Source organism: Myotis daubentonii, chromosome 9, assembly GCF_963259705.1.
Source record: "Myotis daubentonii chromosome 9, mMyoDau2.1, whole genome shotgun sequence".
Classification (NCBI taxonomy): Eukaryota; Metazoa; Chordata; class Mammalia; order Chiroptera; family Vespertilionidae; genus Myotis; species Myotis daubentonii.
This window is the reverse complement of record NC_081848.1, coordinates 62,064,712-62,092,119: the sequence shown is the minus strand read 5'-3', so window position 1 is coordinate 62,092,119 and position 27,408 is coordinate 62,064,712. Positions and strand designations below refer to the sequence as shown.

The 27,408-nt window shown below is 37.6% G+C and overlaps 1 protein-coding gene across 2 annotated transcripts in view; it reads left to right on the top strand.

Annotated features, from left to right (window-relative positions):
• The window catches only part of KIF18A (kinesin family member 18A), an 81,161-nt gene that overhangs the window by 20,880 nt on the left and 32,873 nt on the right, over window positions 1-27,408 (top strand). For both annotated transcript variants that reach the window (XM_059709177.1, XM_059709178.1), the window contains exons 8-14: window positions 872-1,048; window positions 2,696-2,770; window positions 2,983-3,095; window positions 8,597-8,759; window positions 11,470-11,634; window positions 17,804-17,925; window positions 22,960-23,195. In XM_059709177.1, the coding sequence (XP_059565160.1) occupies window positions 872-1,048; window positions 2,696-2,770; window positions 2,983-3,095; window positions 8,597-8,759; window positions 11,470-11,634; window positions 17,804-17,925; window positions 22,960-23,195 (1,051 nt within the window). The remainder of the gene's footprint in view (window positions 1-871; window positions 1,049-2,695; window positions 2,771-2,982; window positions 3,096-8,596; window positions 8,760-11,469; window positions 11,635-17,803; window positions 17,926-22,959; window positions 23,196-27,408) is intronic.

The window sequence follows — 27,408 nt, the reverse complement described above, 5'->3', positions numbered from 1 at the left end:
TTTTACATAGTAGCTGTACATCTTGTGAAAATTTTATGATAGAACTGTATCTTTTAAGTAAAAGAAAACTTAGAAAAACAACGTTCTTTTTTTTTTATTGATTAAGGTATTACAAATGTGTCCTTAAAAATGACGTTCTTATAACTCTTATGCTTTCAGATAAAGTATCTGTAAAATAGTAATTACAATAGTAATTAGCACTTTAGATGGTTAGAGAAAACAGCTCTATGCCACGCAGAATTCTTACTATTCCTCTAGGGCATATATTAATTTTATATTTTAATTTCTTTTAAAAAATGAATGGAAATTTTTTAAATAGGCATTTTATTTTTGAATAGGTTTAGATACAGAAAAGTAGCTAAGATAATACAGAAAAATTTTCTTAAATATACTCTACACTGATTTCCCCTTGTTGTTAACATCTCACATTAATAAGGTACACTTATTACAACTAATGAACCAACATTGATATTTTATTATATAAAGTTTATATTCAGATAGATATAAAATCTTTAAATAGGATATTTGTTTTATATATTCATTGCATCCTCCTATATAGTAAAATCATAGTATGCAAAATGTCCCCTCAACCAGGAGGTCGCCCGGGAGTTCAACCAGGGGGGCAGGGCCAGCGGGGGGAAGGGAGGGAGTACCCAGCAGGCAGCCACTAGGGACCCTTCCTCTACTAGTTCCATGAGATTATCAACATTTAGATCCCCATTTATATCATAATTCTGGAAAGTTGGGCAGTTGCTTATATTCTTAAAGTGAAGTGGTAGCAGGTCTGCATTTCAATGTGGGAAATGACATAAGAATTCTTTTTTTGTGTTTTTTTGTTTTGTTTTGTTTGTTGGTGTGTGTGTGTTTTCAGAGAAAGAATCAGCATATTCCTTACAGAAATAGTAAGCTCACTCGCTTGTTAAAGGATTCTCTTGGAGGCAACTGTCAAACTATAATGATAGCTGCTATTAGTCCTTCCTCTATGAGCTACGATGACACATATAACACTCTTAAGTATGCTAACCGTGCAAAGGACATTAAATCTTCTGTAAGTATGTTTAGTCTGCTTTTGTCATAAGGGTATTGGGTGACATTATTTTTATAATTCTAACAAAATATTAATTTAGAGTTGCATTTTTACTAATGAGTTAGGAAATAGTGTTAGAAATATCTTTACATTTAGGATGAATTGGACATTAAATTAAATAATTAAACCATTAAGCATCTTGATTACATGTATAATAGATAACTATTATTCAGTCTTTTAGCAGCTTAGGCGCTTTAGTGCCTTTTTCCTTTTTTTTTAAATCCTAACCCAAGAATATATTTCTATTGATGATTAGAAAGAGTGGAAGGGACAGAGAGAGACAGAGGGGGCGAAAAACACACTTTGTGAGAGAGACACATGGATTGGTTGCCTTCAGCACATGCTTCTACCAGAGCTGGGGATCAAGCCTGCAGCCGAGATACCTGCCCTTGACTGGAATCAAACTCAGGACCCTTCAGTCTGAGGGCTGACACTCTATCCACTGAGCCAAATCAGCTAGGGCTTTAGTGCCTTTAACCTTTTCCACATCATGGCACATGATTTTTTATGGCACCCGGGAGTAATTGGTCAAGGCTTTAGCATATTGTGGCAGCTAAAGATGAACTCTTTTAGCGTAGCACCAGCACTTTCTACCTAACACCCTTGGGCAAGTTAGCTCATTTCTCGAAGCCTCAGTTATTTCATCTGTAAAATAGTTATATCTGCCTCAGTTTATAAAGTAAATAGCTTTTTAAAAATAATTTATTTTTACGTTTATGATATTGACATAACCAATTTCTAGCTCCAGCAATATAATGATTGGTTAGGTCAGTATTTTTGCAAAAAATTTGGGGTAATTAAAAAAATGTAAGTCAAACATAATATATGTTTAAAATCATAGGATCTCTGGGTTTGAAGAGACCTAGAGTTAAACTAGTATAACTTCTCTGCCTGCTTAACCTTCTGCTACTCTTAATTTAATGAACATGAGCATGTTATTGTCTTCCTTTGAGAAATGTTCAGATACTATTTATATAATTAGTTGCTAAAAGCTGTAGAATATGGGTATACAAAGGTTTTGTATACATTTTTCATATAATCCTTACACTAACCCATTATGGAAGGCATTTTTAGCTCTACAGTGGAGGAATCTCATGCTCAGAGTTGTAAGTGCTAAATTCCACATCATTTAGCTGAGAGGTGAGCAGGGCCTCAAAATTAAGTATTTAGACTTCTATGTTTAATGTCTCTCCACTATTCCATAGCTGCCAAGGGGCCCATACTTTTATATAAAGGATAAAATGTAATAACTCATTACACCTAGTTGAACTTACAACTGTCTCAGTCTTAAAATTACCTCTGAATTCCTTAGAAGTCAGAGGAAAAAGAAAATGGGTAATTTTTATCATATTGAGAATGAATGCTTCATAAGTTCTTAAAAATATCTTTTTTCACATAGTAAGGCAATCTCTTTATCATTTCATTTACATTATTAATGTGGTAAGCATATCCTCTTGTCATGATTTTAAATGTGAGCATAATTGATCATGTGCTTGCCACAAATTCTGAATTCGTGGAACTGAATTAATGAGCATATAATGCCATTTTGTTTGTATATAAAGATAATGATTATCTTTATATTTACTCATAATTTCTATGTTTTAACAGTTGAAGAGCAATGTTCTGCACCTTGACAATCATATAACTCAGTATGTGAAGATCTGTAATGAGCAAAAGAAAGAGGTATGTCTACTTTTTACATATACTAATCTTCCTCACTTCCTCACTCATGGGATTTTACAATCTTAATTGTCTAAAAATTTGAGATGTTTTCTATTACATATGAAATCTAGCTTTTTCATTTATTTTTCATGGCTGGCTAAATGTTTCTGTGGCCATGTATAATAGAAACAGATAATTAATTTTGTATTTTAACTAGTGTTTCTCTCTACTAGATTTTAATGTTAAAAGAAAAACTAAAAGCCTATGAAGAACAGAAGGCCATGACTGAGGAAAATAACCAAGCACAGTTAATGATTTCAAACCCTCAAAAAAAAGAAATTGAAAGGTAAAATTGATAATCAAGATTTCATTTTGATGTTTTTATTATTTTGAAATTTTGTCAAATATGTTGTTATCATTTGTTGTATAAGTATGTTTATATACTCAACTGAATTCAGATTGGTGTTTATATTTTACACTTTGGAGATCCATTATTTTAGTTGTGATTATATAGATCAGCAGTTCTCAACCTGTGGGTCGCGACCCCTTTGGCGGTTGAATGACCTTTTCACAGGGGTCACCTAAGACCATCCTGCATATCAGATATTTACATTACAATTCATAACAGTAGCAACATTACAGTTATGGAGTAGCAATGAAAATAATTTTATGGTTGGGTCACAATGTGAGGAACTGTATTTAAAGGGCCAGAAGATTGAGAACCACTGATATAGATAGTAAGGAGAACCAGGACTTAGGTATAATATCTTCAGAGAAGGTAAAGCCAATGATATCACTTATGAAATTAGTTTTTAGTGCATTTCTTATTTTACTTCTCAGTTGTTTTAGTCTATTTAAGCTGCTGTAACAAAATACCACAGACTGGGTGGCTTATAACAACTATATTTATACTAGAGGCCTGGTGCACAAAAATTTGTGCACTCGGTTGGGGGGGGGGGGTGTCCCTCAGCCCGGCCTGTGCCCTCTCGCAGTCTGGGACCCCCTCGGGGGATGACCACCTGCTGGCTTAGGCCAGCCCCCCAGGGGGATTGGGCTTAAGCTGGCAATCAGACATCCCTCTGGCAGCCCGGGAACCGTCGGGAGATGTCCACTTGCCGCTGGGGTGCAGTCTGACCTCCTTAGCGCTGCTGAGGAGGCGGGAGAGGCTCCCACCACCACCGCTGTACTGGCAGCCCTCAGCCTGGCTTGTGGCTGAGCAGAGCTCCCCCTGTGGTAGTGCACTGACCACCAGGGGGCAGCTCCTGCATTGAGCGTCTGCCCCCTGGTGGTCAGTGTGTGTTATAGTGACCAGTCATTCCCAGTCATTCTGCTGTTAGGGTCAATTTGCATATTACCCTTTTATTACATAGGATAGAGGCCTGGTGCACAGGTGGGGGCCGGCTGGTTTGCCCTGAAGGGTGTCCCGGATCAGGGTGGGGGTCCCGCTTGGGTGCCTGGCCAGCCTGAGTGAGGGCCTGATGGCTGTTTGCAGGCCAGCCTCGGTAAGGAGCTGATGGCTGTTTGCAAGCTGGTCAAGCCCCCCGCAGTGGGGACCCTCACCCCGTGGAGGTTTGGCCAGCCTGGGTGAGGGGCTGATGGCTGTTTTCAGGCTGCCCACACCCCCTTTTGGGTAGAGGGTCCCCACTGGGTTGCCTGGCCAGTCTGGGTAAGGGGCTGAGGGCCGTTTTCAGGCTGGCTAAGCCCCCCGGCGATGGAAGCTCCCAGCCTCTCTGTTTTTTTTTTCCTGGGATTTATTTACCTTCTATAATTGAAACTTTGTTGCCTTCAGTGGAGCTCAGAGCCCCATGGCAGGCAGGAGGCTTGAATTCCTGCTCACTCCAGCTCTGTGGCCACGGCCGGCTGAAAGCAGGTATCTGGGGTTTATTTATCTTCTATAATTGAAACTTTGTTGCCTTTAGTGGAGCTCAGAGCTGCCTGGGAAGCTTGGCTTCCTCCATCACTGGAGCAAACAAACCTCCTGCTAGTTCCAGCTCCATGGCTGCCGGCCGCCATCTTGGTTGGGTTAATTTGCATATAGTCGCTCTAATTGGCTGGTGGGCGTGGCTTAAGGCGTAGTGAAGGTACAGTCACTTTGCATGTTTGTCTTTTATTAGATTAGCTATTTTAAGGCTGGAAGTCCAAGATCGGGGTACCAGCGTAGTTGGGTGCTGGCCTTGTTACAGGTTGTAGACTTCTTGATTCCTAATATGGCCAAAGGAGAGAGAGCCCTCTCTGCAGTCTCTTTTATAAGGTCACTAATCCCATCTGTAGGCTCTCAGTCCTCATGACCTAATCACATCCCAAGGACCCCCACCTCCTTGAGTGCTGGATTTCAACATGAATTTCAGGGAACACATTCAGGTGATCGCATCTGGCATTATCATTATTTGTATAGCTTCTGTAAATTATATCTACCTTTTCTTGGCTATATATAACTCATAATCACTTAATGAGTTTACGTTGCTAATTATTTGAAAGAACTTCTTTCAATGATATAAGTCAATAGAGAATTTTGATAGGTTCACACTAAGCTTCCTAGCAGGTATATTTAAAAGAAATGAGAGCTGTTAATAATGCAGTACTCAAAAGTACTTTCCCCTAAGCAATCAACACAAATTGTCTAGATGGTTCAAAGGCTATGCATCTTGAATAACTCTAAGACGATAAAACAAGTTTGGAAATTAGTACTTAAGGAATCTAGAAGATTTTCAGAGTATATCGGCATATTGAAGGCTCTGAGAGGCCCTGTAGTAAGAGAATCTGTTAACTTCGGTTAAAGTTCAGTAAAGCTAAACTTATTTGACATTGCCCAGAGCCAATTTTACCTTATCATTAGTATGAGAAACCAATCACAACTTAAACCATTGGTTATTCACACTATTTTGGAACACTAGAGTATATAGAAGGTGTCTTGATGTACATAAGAAAAACCAGTCAACAATGACCTCCACTTAATTTCAGTTACAACACCTTTTTAAAATTTGATTTGCATGTTAATTTACATAAAATATCCATGATTTGAAAAAAATGTATATTATTTTCTGCCTCAGTTGACCCCAGATATTAAGATAACTACTTCTAATAATAATAAATAACACTATTTTTGTAGATGGCTATAATTTTTAATGAATTTCAGGGCTGTATTAATTTCAGTTGATCATTACAACAACCCTTTCAAATTTGAAGTGGCATATTGTCTCATTGATAGGTAAGAGTAAGAACTATAAAGAATCATCTCTTTCAGATCTTTAATTTTTTTGCTCCCACACTGTGCTGTTTCACAAATATAAGAATTAAAGTTACTTCTATCAATGAATCAGTTTTTCATACAGCAGAAAGTTAGCCTATATATTATTATAGTACCAGAGCTCTGTTTATACAAGATATTTTCTAAAGTGTTTAAATTATGTTCTGTTAATGCAGATAACCCATTGTAAAAGTAATTGTTATATTTTATTAGTCTTATGATACTTTTGTTATATCACATCAATTTTATAATATCTTTTAAAAAGTAACAAGTAAAAGTGATTTCTCATTTATTCATTCTTATCAAAAAAGCTTTTAACTGATATATTATTCGTAGTTTCCTTATTATTTTATTTGTGAAATGTATGATTGGTCTTCATGCAACTAGTTATCTCTTTACTGATGTCTTGAAAATTAAGTCACCAACTGCTCAGATTTGTAGTCATTGTTTGCATGTAATTGCTCAACTCTACTTAACTGTATCTGGTTATCAATTAACACCTTACAAATAGTAGACTTCTAGAGCTGATGGCTTTCGATTGTCGAACCTCTCCTTCTGATAAAATGATTTGGGAGGGAGATGGTCTGAACTATGAAATAAGCAATTATTTGGATATTTTTCACATTTCAACTTACTTTACCAACAATAAAAACTTAGGGTTTTAGGTCATGCAACATGTTAAATAATTTACTTATTTTATAAGGATGGTAATCATAGAATGGTATATCTCATAGCCTTTGTCATTTTCCCTTAAAAGTAACTATCTCCTGAAAGAAATGTGTGAGATAACTTTCATCATATCAATCACACTGTTACATAAAACTTTTTTAATGTTGTGAATTTGCAGTGTCTGTTTAAAAAAAGTTAACGTGTTTATGAAGTTTAAATAGATAAAGGGAAGAATATGCAGTATTTGATATCTGTCAAAGCTATTTGAAAGATAATATTCAAGAAGGAAATGCAGTTGTTCTTTGTACAAAATAATTATAAAACTTATGACTATATCAAGAAAATTGTGTAAGAATTTAATATTCCTCATATATCATGCAACTAGTTATCTCTTTATTGATGTCTTGAAAATTAAGTTATTAACAAAGTTAATAAAGTTAATTAAGTTAAAGTTATTAACAAAGATTTTTGTTTCCTAGTTACTTGAATGTATTAAATGACTACAAAATAAATATTTGTCAATCCTTTAATACTCTTTCTGTTTTAAAATGATAGTTGTGTTGTTGGAGTTTTTTTTTTTTTTTTTAAGGAGCTCCCTAACAACCTTTGATTCTAATTACCTTCCTCTCATCCTAATCACTAAATACCACTAATTGAAATAAGTCTGCACCACAAAATTGACAAATATTTAACTCTGTCCTTGAGTAAAATGTTAAAGAAAAACTAAAAAAATTATCTTTGGCTTTAACCTAAAGATAACATCAATTCATTTACTGGCATTAGTGTTGTTGTAATATAATACAGTGAAATTGCAATGTCCGTATATACTTTCTATGAAATATTTATCAGTTGGACAAAACTACAGTAAAGTCGATATATTGTGTTTTATATTCATTCCCAATAGAGTTTCATTAGGAACTACTGACGTAAATTGGCAGTGTTTTTACCACAGATCTTTACAAATATATCTAAAATTTGGTCAAAGAACATTTATTTTTAAGTGCATATATTTTGTTACAGTTTTAAAGGCTTCACAGTTAATTTTTCTTTGAGAGCTTTGCCTATATGTGAATATTTATACTGCTTATACTGCTGCTGTAGCTAAGAACTGATCTATGGCTTAAAAGTGGGAATATGTTTTTATAAAATTACGACACTGTTGTTACACATGTTCTGTTGACCCAGAGGACACTGGATTGCAGGGTCATAGTTGGACTTTCAGAGGAGTGTTTCAGCTTGAGGTCTTTATGCATTTGGTGGAGATAAAAGTCAAATTTCCCAGCTTTGATTCTCTAAATCTATATTTCCCTTTTGAGGAAACACACTACAGTGGCTTTTCTGGTTTACCCCATTAAAACTTGTATGTTTTGGGTCATGGCCAGTATCACTGACTCATAGCCAGGCTGTAGGGGGTCCCTGACCTTATGGTGTGTTTTCACTCTAACAAGTTCTGAAGCAAAAAACTGGCCATCTCACTTTCCCTAGGAGGCAATGGAGGCACCATACGATTACACCACCCACTGCTTATTTCTACACAGTGAGCCAAAACCACAACAACACGCTAACTACTGTGTTGCTTTGAGGGCCTTGTGAATTGGGATAGTACAGGTTCAGATTATCACCTATTTTCTATAAATAAATATTTTATTTTTGCTAAGCAAAATGCAGTCTAATAACAGAGGCATGATAATACTTACATCTTTAATAACATGATTTTTCTTGAAGGAGAGAAGACCAGTATAGTAAAAATAGTTAATAACCTTTTCCAAATATTTTTGTAACTTAAGAAACAATCACTTGAACCAATTTGCCGTTTATCATTGAGTCTTATTCTGAGTGATAAGGAAAAACAAATCATTAAGTAAACCCTATCATAAATCACAAAATTAGTGACCTTTTCATGTGGTTTTTTTGTGTGTGTTTTTTTGTAGATATCAAGAAATACTGAAATGCTTGTTCCAGAATCGAGAAGAAATTAGGAAAGAATATCTGAAGTTAGAAATGTTACTTAAAGAAAATGAACTTAAGTCTTTCTATCAACAACAGTGCCATAAACAGATAGAAATGATGTGTTCTGAAGACAAAGTAGAAAAGGTATTTAACAACTTTTAAGTTAAATATTAGAAAGTGTAAACCATGGGAACTTGCAGTTCTAGAAATTTGAAAGTCAGTTCACCCATTCTTGACAGCCACCTGGCAGTTCTGGAGTAAATGTAGTAAGCATTGTTATAAAGGCATAGTTTATTGTACAAGAAAGAAAATCAGTGGCAGCTTACTTCTGTGAGGGTTGTTGAAATGCCTAAGATGAATGAAGTTAACACACTCAAGGAGAGTTGAGTACTAAAGGTGGGGCAGGGGGAATAGTCTACGCCAGATGCGGGCAACTTAGACCAATGGCAATTTTTTCCCCAGGGAAGAATATTTTATCACTGACATTATTAGAATTTCCATAGCATGGTATTATGAAAAGCAGACCAGCTTTGAGTTGGTTTCATTTAGTGGAGTAGTACACTGCCCTCCCTTTCAAAGCACACAAAACACTCTTACTTCCTTGCCTTAGATGTACACCACTATTTAGCTAATGGACCCAAGAGAGGCAGGGTGTTAGAAATGACAGCCACCACATAAAGCTGGGAACCTCGGAGGCCTGCATCCTTCATATTGGGAGTGCACCAGGAAAAAAATCTTACCGACAAGGCAACAAGCCCAAGTGATAAGGAAAAACAAATCATTGGAAGACTTTTGTTATAGACATACTTTTCACAGGATTTGAGATTTGAATTCTTACAATATTGTGTTTTACTTAGCAAATTTCTAAGATGAGAAGTTAACATGGAAAATGGTATCAGACCAGTGATAATCTATGGGCACCTGGGCAGAAGTAATGCAAAATGAACCTAGTAAAACACCTTTAACTTAAACCACCAATGAGAATTTACTATCCAAAATTCAAAAAATGTGGTGGAACAGTTCATCATAAACAGATCAACAGCTTACAAATATGATATAATACTCAAAACTTTAGCTAATAGGACAATCTAATAAAAAGTATAACAATGAATAAAGTCATCAAAATGAATGAATAAATGAATCAAAGATAAAAGAATATCTATATCTGAGAAAAAAACAAATGAAGTATCCAGAAATTAAAGTTTAGTTAATAAATTTAAAATTTCGCTTTATAGATACAATAGTAGGCAATGTTTTAAGTACTTAATGTATATTAAATCATTCAGTTCTATGAAATATATACTATTATTATCCTCATAATTAAGGTGAGGAAACGAGGCACATATAATTCATTTTGCCCAAGGTCACGGAGCTCATAGGTGTCAAAGCTGTGATCTGAACTCAAGAAAGCTGATTCCGGAGCCTATGCTCTTATCTCTCTGCTTTTTGCATCTTAGATATAGCTGAAGAGAGAATTAAGGAACTGGGAAGTCTGAGGAAGTCAGAGGATAAAAAGATGGGAAATGTGAATAAATGGATAAACTCAAAATTCATGCATTTATCTAACAGGAGATGTATTAGTACAAAAGGTGAAACTATAATATGCACAGTTTAAGGCTCAGCATGTTTTAGGACTAGTAAGATGTAAACTCAAGAAGCATGAATTCTAAGCATCCTATATAATAAAAGGCTAATAGGCAAATTGTCCCCTTGACCGGGAGTTCAACCAGAATTTCGACCAGAGGGTGGGGAAGCAGTCTGGTCGGACCCCGCCTTGCATGAATCGTGCATCCGGCCTCTAGTGATAAAAATAAAATGGTATACATGGACATGTGCAGAGCCAGGTCACCAAAGAATGGAAAAATAAACATTTTGAAAATACTGGATAACTTTTTTTTGCTTCAGTTTTGGTATTCATTGAGGATCAGGTTAATTTTATTTTTTATGTATTTATGTAATTTAATTACATGGGTATTGCACGAGATACATTCATATATTATTTATTAAAAAGCTTTCTCTTATTACTTCCAAGTTCTCATAGACCACCACCTCAGATGTGTTTTCATGTAGTTTCAACTTCCAAAATCAGCTGCAGGAGCATATTTTAATTCATGGGGATCTGTTTTCTTGGGTCCAGCCATCATAATCGATGATTATCAAGTTCAGTGTCTTTTTGGCAAATAGCCCAGACAGGTCAAGCTGCTCTAGCCTACAGTTTCTATGAAAGTGTGCAAGACCCTTGGGGTAAGAAACCAAAAGGCCAGTTTTGATCTCAGTTCAGGCGTAGGTTAAAACACAGAAAATATTTGGAATATCCATTATGCATCAAGCAAGAGCAGATATTTATGACCATTCTGATATAAGCTCTATTTTCAATTATTTGCACCAGCCAACCTAAAGGCCTTATAGGTAAAATCAGACCAGTAAAACTCTATCTCTTCACATCTTTCAAATTGGAGTGAGGACAAGAATAGGACATGTATCTATTTTAATTTTTAGTAAGAAAATCATGGGATTTACCAGTGTATGGAATTTTCAAATGAAACATTTAAAGAAATGTATTTTAACACACTCAAACACGAAAGTTATTTATAGTCTTCAATTTGGCCCTTCTGTTTCTGAAAGCCATAAACTCTCAACATGTAATTTTATAAAATGACTCACAACTCAGTTTTTATTTTCCTGCAAGCAGTAGTATTGTGAGATTTCAGAGAAGAAATAGCTTTAAGTATGAAAGTATAGACTTACTTAATAGACTGCAGTAGCACACTTATGAGAAAATATACTATTTTACTAATATCACATGCATTAGTTATTCTAAGAATTAAATTGACTTAAATGCATTGTTTTTCAGGCCACTTGCAAACGAGATCATAGACTTGCAATGTTAAAAACTCGTCGCTGCTACTTACAGAAGAAAAGGGAAGAAGAATTGAAGCAATTTGATGAGAATACTAATTGGCTCCATCGTGTCGAAACCGAAATGAGACTCTTAGGTCAAAATGGTGATATTCCAAAGGTACAGACGTGTATACAGGCATACCTCATTTTGTGAGTTCATTTTCAAACCACTGCAATTAAGCAAATATCGCAATAAAGCAAGTAACAAATTTTTCCCAGTGCATATAAATATTATGTTGATACTATATTGTAGTCCTTGTATGCAATAGCATAATATGTAATAAAATGTTTATGCCTTAATTTAAAGGTATTACTAAAAAAAATGCTAACCCTCATCTGAGCCCTCATTGAGTCAAAATTTTTTTGCTGGTGGAGAGCATTGCCTCAATGTTGATGAAATCACAGTATCTCCAGAGCACAATAAAACAAAGTGTGCCTGTATATTCAGATTTATTTTGTAAGAACTGAGCTCTTTGGCTCATTGTCTTTGTTCTTGACTGGATATTTTTTGTAAGAAAACTATTGCTCCATTTCTCTGAGATTTAATTGACTAATTTTACGTTTTTAACTGAGCATATCAACTGCATCACTAATTGCCTACTAGATTCACCTTTACTCTCAGAAGAGTAAAGTACTTTTAAATGTTATTCTGTTTTGTTGTTGTTAATCCTCACCTGGGGATATTTTTCCATTGATTTTTAGAGAGAGTGGATGGGAGGGAGAGAGACAGACAGAGAGAGAGAGAGAGAGAGAGAGAGAGAGAGAGAGAGAGAGAGAGAGAAACATCGATGTGAGAGACATATCAACTCTTGCCTCCCTCACGTGCCTTAACCAGAACCCAGGATTGAACCTGCAACCAAAGTACGTGCCCTTGACTATGGATTGAACCCGTGACCCTTTGGTCAGTGGGCCAGTGCTCTAACCACTGAACAACTGGCCAGGGCCAATGGAACTAATTTTGATTCAGATAACTAATACTTTAAAAGAACTTCTTTACACAGTTTTTTTTTTTTTTTCTTTATCCTCACCTGAGGATATGTTTATTGATTTTAGAGAGAGGGAGAATGGGCTTGGGATGGAGAGAGAGAGAGAAACATTGATTGGTTGCCTCATATACATGCCCCGACCAGGATCAAACCTGCAACCTTTTGGCGTATGGGTCAACTCTCCAGCTGAGTCACTTGGCCAGGACCTTTACTCTTTTTTTTAAAGGAGTAGCAACTTTACTTTGATGTTGCTCTTCTGAAATTTTGTACTATGTATCAGCTAATTTTGGTATTTAATTCTAGAATCTTTTAATTTCAAGAAAAGCAATAGACTGAAAATGTAACTTTTGAAATTCCAAGCTAGTCTTGAGGCATCTAAAACTGTAGAGGCTCATCATAAAATTCAACAGTCTCCATCAGCTACCCAAGCCATGTTCTGGATAAAAAGTTTTAGAGAAAACAGCTGATATGTCTAGCCAAAGGAGTGTTTCTCATTCAGTGTACAAGCACTGATTCTCTGGGAAAGTTAACAGATGTTGAATGTTTATCATAGCTTTTGGTTTGTTTTACTTATATGAGTTTCATTTATTTGCTGAAGACCATGTGTATCTAAAGCAGTCTTAATCTCAAGACAATCATTGTCTAAATGACATGAAATTATCAGTATTTTTGTTAGAATTAAAATTTTTTTTACCTTATTTTACAATAACTACTAAATTCTTAGTTTTCTTTATTACTATTACTTATGATCATGATGTTGTAATAGAATATTTAGCTCTTCGAGTGAGCAAAAGCTTTTTAATGAAGAGCTAAAAATTTTGTGCATATAGTAAAATGTAACATAAAATTTATCATTTTAATCATTTTTAGGTGTATGGTTCAAGTAGCATTAGTACATTCATTAAAACATTAATATATATAGTTTTTAAGTGTTATTACTGGAGTATTTTCATCACAATAGCCTTACCTAATTTATATTATACTCCTAACTAGAGGCCAGGTGCGTGAAATTCATGCATGGGTGTGTGTGTGTGTGTGTGTGTGTGTGTGTGTGTGTGTGTGTGTCTCAGCCAAACCTGCACCCTCTCCAATCTGAGACCCCTCGGGGAATGTCTGACTCCCCGTTTAGGCCCGATCCCGGACAGTCAGACATACCTCTCACAATCCAAGACTGCTGGCTCCCAACACTCGCCTGCCTGCCTGCCTGCCTGATTGCACCTAACCACTTCTGCCTGCCAGCCTGATCACCCCCTAACCACTCCCCTGTGAGCCTGATCGATGCCTAACTGCTCCCCTGCCAGGCCAGTTGCCCCTAACTGCCTTCCCCTGCTGGCCTGGTCACCCCTAACTGCTCTCCACTGCAGGCCTGGTCCCCCCTAACTGCCCTCCCCTGCAGGCCTGGTCCCCCCACAGCTGCTCTCCCCTGCTGGCCTGGGGTGTGATGGTCAATTTGCATACTGGTTGTGGCTAATTAGCATATCTGTTCATGACTGATTAGCATATCTGGGCTAATTAGCATATCCCTCTCTTATATAGGATATGTTTGCCTATATAATCAAAATTGTAATTTATGACTCAGGAAACTACTTAAGAACTTATTTAGTATTTAAAAAGGGAAAATATTGTAGAAATTACCTAGTTTGCCTTTGTTTTCCCATATTTACTAGTATCATAAACTCCCAATTTAAAAAATGGTAGGGTATTCTTTCTGGCATTATTATTACTAATTTGTTTTTGCCTTTTGTTCTACTTAGTAGCACTTTTAAAGTTAAAATTATTTAACTGAATATGAACCTGGATCTGATTTTTTTTTTTTTTAGTACTTGTGTTTTGATGCATGATTATAATTTGGAAAAATTAAACTGTTTTGATTCTTCCCACGCTAATTCCACTCTCAGTTCTTTATCCAGAGGCTATTTTCACAGCTAAAGTATCTATTGATAAGCTATTATTTCCTACTAGAGGCCAGGTGCACAAAAATTTGTTCCCTCGGGAGGTCCCTCAGCCCAGCCTGTGCCTTCTCGCAGTCTGGGACCCCTCGGGGGATGACCACCTGCTGGCTTAGGCCTGCTCCCTGGGGGGTATTGGGCCTAAGCTGGCAATGAGACACCCCTCTGGCAGCCCGGGAGCCCTTGGGGGATGTCCACTTGCCAGCGGGGAGCAGGCCTAAGCTGTAGTCAGACATCCTTTGCGCTGCTGAGGAGGCGGGAGAGGCTCCCACCACCACCGCTGTACTGGCAGCCGTCAGCCTGGCTTGTGGCTGAGCAGAGCTCCCCCTGTGGTAGTGCACTGACCACCAGGGGGCAGCTCCTACATTGAGTGTCTGCCACCTGTTGGTCAGTGTGTGTCATAGTGACCAGTCATCCCCAGTCGTTCTGCTGTTAGGGTCAATTTGCATATTACCTTTTTATTATATAGGAGTGCCTGGCCAGGCTGGGTGAGGGGCTAATGGCTGTTTGCAGGCTGGCCACAGCCCCTTCAGTGTGGGGGTCCCACTGTGGTGCCTGGCCATCCTGGGTGAGGGGCTGAGGGCCATTTTCAGGCTGGTCACAGCCCCTTCAGGGTGGTCGTCCTGCTGGGGTGCCTGGCCAGTCTGGGTGAGGGGCTGAGGGCTGTTTTCAGGCTGGCTAAGCCCCCCAGGGGGGACCCTTACCCCATGAGGGTGTGGCCAGCCTGGGTGAGGGGCTGATGGCTCTTTGCAGGCTGGCCACGGCCCCCAGCCAACCCAGCTCCCAGTGGAGGCTGGCTGGAAGCAGGTATCTGGGATTTATTTATCTTCTATAATTGTAACTTTGTTGCCTTAGCGGAGGCCACAGCCAGCTCAGGGCAGGCGGGAAGCTTGGCTTCCTCCATCGCCCGGGCAACCAAGCCTCCTGCTTGCTCCAGCTCTGTGGCTGCCGGCCGCCATCTTGGTTGGGTTAATTTGCATATAGTTGCTCTGATTGGCTGGTAGGTGTGGCTTAGGGTGTGGCAAAGGTATGGTCAATTAGCATCTTTGTAAGAAAACTGAGATATAACTTTGTTAAAGGACTTAATCCACAGTCATACAACTCTGGACACAGACCTATTACTATGATTTTCAAATTGGTACTCTTTTTTCTGTACCCTCTTGCATTATTTACCTCTTCACTTCTCAAACCTATTCACTTCTCTCTGTCTCCCACTGCTTCTACCCTAAATCAGACTCCTGCTTCCACATTTGGTCTTTCTGCCTTCATTCATATTGCACTGCAATTCATTCTCTCTACTGCAACTGAAATGAGCTTTGTAAAATGTAACTCTGATCATATCACACTGCTCAGTGCTTTTCTCTCTAATATAATCTCTCTATTATGATTTCCTAAGCCTAGCATGACACCTGAATACCTCAACTTTTATACATCGCCTCGCATTATATTTTTCACTTCAGCCATTACTAACCTACTTGTAGTTCTTCGAATAGGCAATGCCCTTTTAATCGTTAGTGTATATGAAGACAAAAAAAGATTCAAGTTGTAAACTTGGTTTTTCAAAGATGACAGGCTAGCCAAGTCCCATTATTGACTAATATGATTGTATAATCAAGGCTTGCCTTTTTAAAAGAAGAGTATTTAAAACAATAAAGGATTAAGATTAACAGGGGAAGCATTTAAGAAGGGATTTTTTTTGTTGTTAACGAGAAAAGATGGAGTATTTTGCAAATATGTTTGCACTGTTAGGATCATTGAATTTTCTAACTGGAAAACACTAAAAAATATCATGTAGTCAAGCTCTTAATCTTAGTAAAATAAATTCATCTCCATAAAGACCTTAATTTTAGCTTAAGGTTGCATTTGTCCTATGGCTGAGCCCATTTCTAAAATCACCAGTACTCTAACCATATCATAACTGACTCCTAAAGAGAGTTTTCTCTAAAATATCCATTGTCTTTCTTCAAATATAATTATGAGTCATCTAAATAAGCCCCAACTTTAATATATCTAGGACACACTAAATGACATTGTTTTTCTGCCATGGTGCCTACTACAGGCATATAAAGTATTTGTTTTAAAGGAAAAGAAAAACAACTTTAAGCTTTTAGAGAATTAATGGTCACTTGCAGATTGGGAGGAATATTGAAAAGCTGAAATGGATTATGGGAGTTGTCCCCAGGAGGATGTCTCCAGGCACAGCTCCTTTACTTTATGGGATTGTTGTCTCAGCCCCTTAATTCTTTTCACTCTGTTGACTAAAATTTTCCCAATTAAAGATTTTAAAAATGCTATTGTATTTTTACCAGTATTTCAATGTAACTACTTAGCTGACATTTTTCATAATGGAGATTTAGTAAGCCTGAGGAAAGATAGTTTTAGGGGGTAGGTCAGATAACACCTGGGCCTACACACATGAAGCTTAGGAAAATGGGAAACTACAGAAGAATTTTTCACATTTTTGCTGTAGGATGATGCTTATACCAAGATCCGGTTAAAGTAAGAAATTGTTATGACATGCAACTGTAAACTGGGGCAGTACCACTGAACTAGTTTAACACAGCCCCTGTTCTGGCGCTCAACCTTAAAATCTAGTATAGACAGAAACTATATGAGCAGTCACTGATCAATGCTATAACAAAGACTATTGGGGATGGAGGGTATCCATCTTTAAATATAATGCTCAAGGAAAGCCTCCATAAAAAAGTGACATTTAAGCAAAAACTGCTCGTAGTCATGTATTTTCGGTCTAATGAACAAGTTGGATAAACTAAGAAACTGTGACCATAATAAAACTGGTTGTGAGTTTCTGACCTGTTTCTGAGGAAACTTGTAATTTATCTTATAAGTTATAGATACCTATACCAGAATGCTTATTTTTCAAACTATTTCCAAGGATAAAAAAATTAAATCTGTTAGCTCTGGCTGGTGTGGTTCAGTTGGTTATAGAATCATCCCTTACACCAAGGGGTGGTTGGTTCCATTACCGGTCAGGGCATATATGCAGGTTTTGGATTTCATCCTCAGCCCGGGAGGCAGTCAATAGATGTCTCTCTGTCTCACATCGATGTGTCTCTCTTTCCTTCCTTCCTTCCTTCCTTCCTTCCTTCCTTCCTTCCTTCCTTCCTCTTTCTCTGTCTCTGTCTCTGTCTCTGTCTCTCTCTGTCTCCCCTTCCTCTTCTTCCTCCTTCCTCCCTCCCACCATTCCTTCCTACCTCTCTCTCTGAAATTAATTTTTAAAAAGCATTTAAAAAATTAACACAAAAACATCAATATAAAAATTTTATTAAAATTGATTCAACTTTTACATTGTTAAAGAAATCTGATGTACACTTTACATTGTTTTCCCTAGGAACTCAATAAAGATCTTTATTGTCATCATTTGCACCTCCAGAACAACGATTTGAAAGCACAAATTAAACATGTGATGGATCTAGCTTGTCTTCAGGAACAGCAACATAGGCAGACTGAGGCGTGAGTATATGTATTGACCTATTCTATAGACCTAAGGAACCTGAAACATAGAAGTTCACTTTTCCAAGCTAGAAAACTGAGTTTTATTTGGTACAGGATACATTATTTTTAAGTGTCTGTCAGCATCAGAAAGCATACACAGTTAGGAAGCACTGAGAAAGTATAAAAGATGTGATTCTTCTCCAACTAATTTTTTATAGTTTTGAAAGCATTTTTAATTAATTATTTTATGTAACATATGCCATGTGCTATTGAAAAGGATACCTATATTGTGAAAAGGAATCTGTCTCTACCTGTCTACTTGCTATCCATTTCCCATTTAGAGGCACTCACTATTAAGGCTAACTAAATATTTAAGTAGGCAGTTTTTAAGCATTTTTAACTCCAGAATAATATTGTGCTATCATTAAAATGAAGTCACTAAAAGTGTATATATTTTACATCAAGTATCCAGTTATGTGATGGTACAGTATCTCGTACATGCTCTCTCTACTAGCTCACTAGTAACATCATTTGAGTCTATAATAACATTATAGTAAAAAAGTATAACAATCTTTATTTTTTTTACTTTGGATATGTTGGTTAGGTGTCACTTTCATGCTCTAGAAAAATGAGAAATTTACTTCTCTTAGGGCTTCCTGCTGGAGTTCTAGTTGTTTTCTCAAATAACTGGAAATTAACTTTTTATACTTATGATTTAAGAGAAATCATAGTAAGATAGTTATTTTTAAAAAGAAGAAAAGAGAAAGGAAAAACTTTATGGAAATTTTCTTCTGTGAATACAAGCTCAACCTAATCTCCCCATGCTGAGTATATCTGACTTTAAGCAAACATTAAACACTTATTCACCAACACTTAATCTACCTACCTCCAAGAGCTAGTTATAAAAGAAGCATTAAATAATTTATTTATTACTATGTTTTAATCCTCACTAGACAATATGTTTTTGTTTTTGTTGCAGTGGTTCTCAACCTTCTGGCCCTTTAAATACAGTTCCTCATGTTGTGACCCATAAAATTATTTTCGTTGCTGCTTCATAACTGTCATGTTGCTACTGTTATGAATTGTAATGTAAATATCTGATATGCAGGATGGTCTTAGGCAACCCCTGTGAAAGGGTCGTTCAACCGCCAAAGGGGTCGCAACCCACAGGTTGAGAACCGCTGTTTTAGAGGAAGGAGAGAGAGAAAAACAGAAACATCAATGGGTTGCTTCCCGCACATGTCCCAACCAGGTTTTCACCCCATAACCTAGGTATGTGCCCTGACCCAGAATCAAACCTGCAACTTTTTGATATATTAAGCCACCCGGCCAGGGCAGCACATTAATTTATTTTAACCATACTATATTTGCTATGTAAGACAAAGAGATTAGTACACTTAACATAAACTTTTGCCTCAAAACGTACAAAAATATTTCTAATTCTTACATATTTAAAACTTAGGTGACCAAAGCATTACAAGCAGGCAGAATGTTATAGTAGAAAAAGTTAGAGTTTTGGAATTGGTCTTGAATTCTAGCTTACATTAGCAATATAACCTTGCCTAGATTATTTTTTTAATTTATCTTTATTGTTGAAAGTATTACAGATATTCCATTTTTTCCCTATTGACTCTTCCCCATAAGCCTTAATTTTCTAAGTGTAATAACTCAGACAGGAAGATACAAACACCATATGGTCTCATATGTAGAATCTTAGAAAAACAAAACAAAATTCAAGCTCATTGATAAAGAGTACAGTTTGATGGTTGCCAGAGGCTGAAGGTAGGGGCATGGGCTGAGGATGTGAAGTGAGTCAAAAAGTACAAACTTCTAGGTATGAAATAATGTAATATACAGCGTGACGACTTTAGTTAATATTGCTGTATTGCATATTTGAAAGTTACTGAAAGAGATCTTTAAAGTTCTCATCCCAAGGAAAAAATAAATTTGGTAACTACTTGAGGTGATGAGTGTTAATTAGACTTATTGTGGTGATCATTTCACAATACTATATACATATACAGATACCCCTCGGGTTACGTCGGACTCAACGTACATCATTTCATGGTTACGCCACCATCTCCCATTTAAAAAAAAAAAGGTTCCATCATTTTGACGTATGTACATCTGTGCTTTATGTTTTTTATTATTACCACAAGTAAAGGTCAGGAATTGTTATCTTTCTTTAAAATTTTTTTTACTGTTTCACTTCATTACTGATGTATATGTGAATGACGTAGGTGCTTATGTAGGTGTGTTCTGGCTTATAGCGAAAATCACATTACGTCACGCTGTAGAAATAGATCTCCGACGTAACCTGAGGACCTACTGCATCACATAAAAATAATAATAAATGAATGTGTACATAGATATCCTATCTAATAAAAGAGAAACATGGTAATTAGCGTACAACTGCTACCCTTCCCATTGGCTAATCAGGGCAATATGCAAATTAACTGCCAGCCAAGATAGTGGCCGGCAGCCAGGCGGCTGACGCGAACAGGGAGGCTTGCTTGCTTCAGTGACAGAGGGAGCAAAGCTTCCCCGCCTGCCTTGCTGGCCTCTCAGCTGCACTCTAAGCAACATTGTAACAAATATAGAAGCCAAACAAAACCCCGGGCTTCAGCCAGCAGGACCGCAACATTGTTTCAAATACTGAAGGGTAAACAAAGGCCAGAAACCTGCTTTCAGCAGCGGAGGTCTCATAGCTGGAGCCGAGCCTCAGAGTTAAAGCTGGCCCAGAATAAAAAAAAAAAAAAAGAAAAAAGGACAGGTTGGGAGCTTCAGTCACCCGCCAGCCTGAAAATGGCCCTCAGCCCCTCACCCAGGCTGGCCAGGCACCCCAGTGGGGACCCCCCACCCTAAAGGGTATGTGACCAGCTGCAAACAGGCATCATCCCCTCACCCAGGCTGGCCAGGCACCCAAGCGGGACCCCCATCCTGATCCAGGACACCCTTCAGGGCAAACCAGCCGGCCCCCACCCGTGCACCAGGCTTCTATCCTATATAGTAAAAGGGTAATATGCCTCCCAGCACCGGGATCAGCGGAGCAGCGAGGCCTCCCAGCACCGGGATCAGCGTGACAGGGGGGAGCTCCTCAACCCACTGATCGGCCCTGCTCTGTGTGTGACGGTACAGAGCCCCAACCCCCCTGATGGGCCCTGCTCTGTGCGTGATAGGGGGCGGCGCCCCAACCCCCTGATCGGCCCTGCTCTGTGCGTGACAGGGGATGGCGCCGCAACCTCCCTATTGACCCTTCCTTGAGTGTGACAGGGGGCGGTGCCCCAGCCCCCCAATCGGCCCTACCCTGAGCGTGACTAGGGGTGGCATCGCAACCTCCCAATCCGCCCTGCTCTGTGCATGACAGGGGGTGGCGCCCCAACCCCCCAATTGGCCCTGCTCTGAGCCCGACCAGGGGCTGCACCTAGGGATTGGGCCTGCCCTCCGCCTCCCAGGAGCAGGCCAATGCCAGCAGGTCGTTATCTCCCGAGGGGTCCCAGACTGCAAGAGGGCACAGCCCGGGCTGAGGGACCCCCCCACCCCCCAAGTGCACAAATTTTTGTGCACTGGGCCTCTAGTGTATATTATAAAAGGCCTGGGGCCCTAATGACCAAAGACCAGCGCAGGTGGGCGGGGCTGTGAGCACGGAGAGGTGTGTGATTTTGCACGCTGGGCTTATGTATCATATATGTATCATAGGTTGTGGTTCCCTATGACCATCTCTGGGCACCCTGTACTTAGTATGTTCCAAAAGCAGACTCCCCAGAAGGAAAGCAGTTGTTCAGCATGAGCCACATTGTTTGTACAAACTGTTTGCACAGTGAGACACTCTTATCAATTCTGAAAATGATGAGAACCCTGTCAAAATCCAATGCCAGCTACAGGCCAACCTTGCTAGCAAGCCTTTCTAAGAATAGCAGGTAACTTATCTGCACTGTGCCTAATTGGTATAGATATTCAATAAATGTTTTTATTGACTTTCCCATAGTTACCAATTGACTTAAATGAAGTACTCCCCATCCTCACCAAAATGAAAAGTATCACAGGCTATTTATTTGTACTACTATCTAAATATTTAAGGCTCCTAAGTAATAAAGCAATTACTTCCTTGTGTTAAAATTAATGCCTATTCTTTTCCCACTGACCTATTTATACTTCCAACGGTTTTATTCTCCTGGATGTTATACGTCAATACCAGGACTGAATCATTTCAAGATTACTCATGTTTTTTGATGACATCTTCCTTGATTTAAAAGTTAGGAACCATTGATTGAGTGTATAAATTTATAACTATTTAGCTGTGGCATTTATTCAGTCAGCACTTACATGGACGTCTAATACATAAAAAGATGTATTCAGTGCTGCTCTGATTAACAACAATAGGGAAGACTTTGAATTAAAGCCAGGAATCTGTTGTGTCCCATCCATTTCCCCGTACCCACCATTCTTGTCCACAACTTATTTCCTTGAATGCCCTTGGAATAGCTTTGGAAGCCATTGCCTTAACTCATGAAGAGCTAACTGAAAGGAAAATTGAGCTGTTTTTTTGTTTTCCTTTTGAAATGTTATATACCGAAAATGAGTCTCATCATTTGACAGAATATATTAATTTTTCATTTTAATCCCATGATGTTTAATAACTTACAATATCTTTGGTTTATGAATCACATAGTGCTTTGCAAAAAGCATTTATATGTATTTAATTCATTTGGTTCTCAAAACTATTTCCTCAAACTATTATAAGTAATGGCTGTCCAATTGATCCCCAAGTAATAAAGGAAAAAACTCAGTTGTGCCTTATCCAAGATCATACGGAAGCAAATGAAGACTAAGAATACAGCCTGGTGCTTGTAATTCAGATCCAAGATCCTTCTACTCTGTACTTAAAGTATTAAGAATATGTTGAGGTAATTGACTAAAATATTCTAAAAAGAACGTATATACAAGGAATCATTTAAATGACCTGCTAATACTTTGGATGTTAAATAGAACTATAAAGTGTATTTAAAATTTAGTATTTATCTCTCCTTCTTTGTCACCTTTCGTATATAGAGTATTGAATGCTTTACTTCCAACCCTGAGAAAACAGTACTGTTCATTAAAAGAAGCTGGCCTGTCAAATGCTGCCTTTGAGTCTGACTTCAAAGAGATTGAACATTTGGTGGAGAGGAAAAAAGTGGTTGTTTGGGCTGACCAAACTACTGAACCTGACAAGCAGAGCGATCTACCAGGGGTTTCTATGTTTATGACCTTTCCACAACTTGCACCAGTTCAGACTACTTCTTGTTGTAAGTATGGCTTTTATTTTATTGAATAAATAAATAATAACATTTGTAAAATGTAGCAGCCTCCTTAATATATCAATCTACAGAACAGTTAATTTTTTAATAGGTTTGGCTATTTTTGTGAGAATTAATGGGAAGATGAGCTTCAGAATGGTTTCAATGAACCAGTATCTCTCATAGATCCAAGAGCAAGTATGCTTGATATCCTAACTATCTCCAACAATAAAACCTTTAAGTTATTTCACACATTTTTGATGTATTAATTTTACTTCTTTCTTTAAAATTTAATATCTATTAGGAACTAAAGATTATGATTAAGAATATCACATTCTTTTTTTAAAATATATTTTATTGATTTTTTTTACAGAGAGGAAGGGAGAGGGATAGAGAGTTAGAAACATCTATGAGAGAGAAATATCTATCAGCTGCCTCCTGCACACTCCCTACTGGGGAATTGCCCACAACCAAGATACATGCCCTTGGCCGGAATTGAACCTGGGACCCCACTGTCTGCAGGCCGACGCTCTATCCACTGAGCCAAACCAGTTAGGGCAAGAATATCACATTCTTTAATGCATAATAAGCTTTTCTTAAGATCTATTAGTATAGAATTTACTCTTCTTCTGTTGGAAGATCACTTACAATCTACTTCATGAGTATGCATGGAACATTTTAAACAGTTTTCACTTCAAAAGTTTTGATACATAATATTTTTCATTATTATTTACTTAAAAATATTTTTGGATTTCTGTTATAATTTCTTCTTTGATCCCTGGGGTAAATTCTAGCCTATTTTGGGGTTATTGATTTCTAACTTCATAGAATTATATTTACAGAAAATATTTTGTATGATTTTAATCTGTTGAAGTTGATGGATACTTGTTCTATGCCCAGTTAGCTTATGTAAGTATTCCAAGTATGCTTTTAGGAAATATATATTCTGTAGGCGTTAGTTGCAATAGTTTATAAAATCAGGTCAAATTGGTTGTGTTCTTCAAATCTTATTCTTAATGACTTATGTTTTAATTTATGTTCTATCAAATACTGAGGAAACCTATTAAAATTTCCTCTATTTTTTGTGGATTTTTCTATTTTGTATCAGTTTTTTATTGCTTCCCTAACAAATTGGCATGAACACCCACACTAATAAAAGGCTAATATGCTAATTAGACTGACATCTGCTGGACAAAGCCACGATGGCGGGGGCTGAGGCAAAGGCGATTAGGGCCGATGAGGCAGGCAGGGAAGAGCAGGTAGGGGCAATGAGGCAAACAGGCAGAGTGGTTAGGGGCAATGAGGCAGGTAGGCAAAGTGGTTAGGGGTGATCAGACAGGCAGGCAGAGTGGTTAGGGGTTTAGGGGTGATCAGGCAGGCAGGCAGGCGAGCGGTTAGGAGCCAGCAGTCCCAGATTGCGAGAGAGATATCCGACTGCTGGTTTAGGCCCGATCCGCTGCATTCCCAGATTGCGAGAGGGTACAGGCCGGGCTGATGCCTTCCCCACCCCCTGTGCATGAATTTCATGCAACGGGCCTCTATCAACTATATTACCTCAGAGTTCTGTAGGCCAGAAGTCCAACAGGTTCAATAGGTTAAAATGCCTAGAGTTTTCACAAAGCCAAAATCAAGGTGTGAGCCAGCTGAGTCCCTTATCTGGAGGATCTAGGGGGGAATGTGCTGCTACGCTTATTCAGGTAGTTGGAATTCAGTTTTATGTGGCTGTAGTGCTGAGATCCATGTAGTGCTGAGATCCATGTTTTATATTTGGCTGTTGACCAGGGGTCATTCTAAGTTCCAAGGGGTCACTCATTTTCCCTGGCATGTGGCCCTCTGTATCACTTCATCCCCTAGCCTAGAACAACAGGTCAAATCATTTTTTTCCTGCTTTGAATCTTTCTGACCTTCCCTTTTGACTCACGTAAGCAATAGCTTACAGTCAGAGAAAGTCCTCTGCTTTAGACACTCATATTATTAGATTGAGCCCACTGGATAATCTAGGACAGTGATTTTCAACCTTTCTCATCTCATGGCACATAGAAACTATTAAAATTCTGCAGCGAACAAAAAATATTTATTTTTTGCCAATCTGACAAAAAACCATAAACATAATTTTTATTCATTCACACCTATTAACTATTGTTGTGTTGGCTGCTGTCATTTTTTTATTTGACAATCAATGATGAGGCGTCAGTATCCATGACTAAATAGTCAGGTATTGCATATTTAAAAAATTATGTGGCACATTGGTTGAAAATCGCTGATCTCGGGTAATCCCCCTGTTTTATTTTTTTAAAATAAATGCAATTCTTTTAAAAAAAAATTTTTTTTTTTATTGATTTCAGAAAGGAAGGGAGAAGGAGAGAGAGAAACATTGATGAGAGAGAATCATTGATCGGCTGCCTCCTTCACGCCCCCTACAGGAGATCAAGCCCACAACCCGGGCACAAGCCCTTGCCCAGAATCGAACCCGGGACCCTTCAGTCCATAGACCTACACACTCTTATATACTGAGCCAAACCGGCTAGGGCGGGTATTCTTCCTTTTTAAAAAATCTGGAAAAGGTGATGATCCAACTTCAGAAAGTGAAGTCATGTTTCTAAGGTTAAGAATCCCTTTTACTGCCCCTAGAATACTGCTGTGCGCCTAGTGGATGCTTGCGTTGTGGGTTAAAAAATGTAAACTGGTAAATTTTGTGTTTATTTTTAATACTTAAATATAAAATTATTTTCTAAAACACTTGAAAAATTAAGGGATTTGTTTTATACTAAAAGAAGAATTTAAAATTCCATAATGTTATTTACATCTGCAAACTCCCTTTTGCCATGCAATGTAACATATGCACAAGTTTCAGGGGCTAGGCCTTGGACATCTTTAGGGGGAGTGGGTGTTCTGCCTATCGTTTGTTACCCTATTTTATTCTGTCAATTTTTGCTTTCTGTTATTGAAATTATATTCTTATATCTATATATTTCAGAGTTCTACATCTTTTTATTATAAGATACCCTTATTCTAGTAATATTTAACTTAAGTTTATTTTAATATTAACATAGCTAGCTGTGCTATTTGTCTTTTGTCTAGTGTTTTCATGTTTATCTTTTTTCCAATTCTTTCACAATAAACCTTTATATTTATTTCAAACATGTCTCCTAGAAACAGCACTTAATTGGGTTTTGCTTTTTTGTTTTGTTTATCAGTTTTTATATTTTAGTTAATGTGCTTGATGAATTTGTTGATAGTTGGCTTTAAATCTACCATCTTGTGATTTGCTTTCTAAATGTCCTGCTTATTCTAAATTTCTATTTGTTAGAACTTTCCTTTGAAATGATAGAGTAATATTTAATGTACCATTTTTTTCAGCTCTGGAAAGCTCTACACTCTTCTTATATTCTTTTAGTAATTATCCTTTTGTAAATGTAGTCTTGCTTTTATGAAAGTCTGTTTATCAAAGTAACTATTTGTTATTTCCACCCTCTTCTCAGCCAGTACTAGAAGCTTGAAATTCTTTAACACCTTTAACCCCTCTTTTGACATGTATACCATTGTTAAAATGTACTTTATTTTTCTTTATATATTAAACCCATAGCATATTATTTTTATTGTCTGTACCATGTTCATATTTACTACTAGAGGCCCAATGTGCAAAATTGTGCAAGGGGCTTGGCCCTTGCATCTGAGGTGGCTTGCCTCAGCCCTCACAGCTGCAGCGGCTTGCCTCAGCCCTTGCAGCCCTGGCTTCATCTGGAAGGATGTCCGGAAGGTCATTCAGCTGTCCAGTCTAATTAGCACATTACACTTTTATTATTATAGATTTTTGTTCTATATCTTTTCAGCATCTCTTTTTCTTTATCCAAAACAATTTTTCTTTCATCTAAAGAACCTTTTGCATTTCCTTTACACTGGGTATGCTAATGATGAATTTTCTTAAGTTTTATGCATCTGAAGATGTATTTATATTACTTTTCTTTCTGAAGACTTTTTTGCTGGGTATAGAATTTCAATTTAGAGTTCTTTTAGCACTTAAAAAAATTATGCTTTGCCTTTTGTTGTTATTGAAGTCAATTTTCATTCTAAGTGTTTCTCCCTTCAATGCAGTCTGACTTCCAGCTTTCTAAAATATTTGTCTTTGTCTTTGGATTTTAGTACTTTTGCTATATTGTGTCTATGTAATGTTATTTCTACTTCTCTTGGGTTCAAAGAACTGTCTGAATTTGTGTTTGAG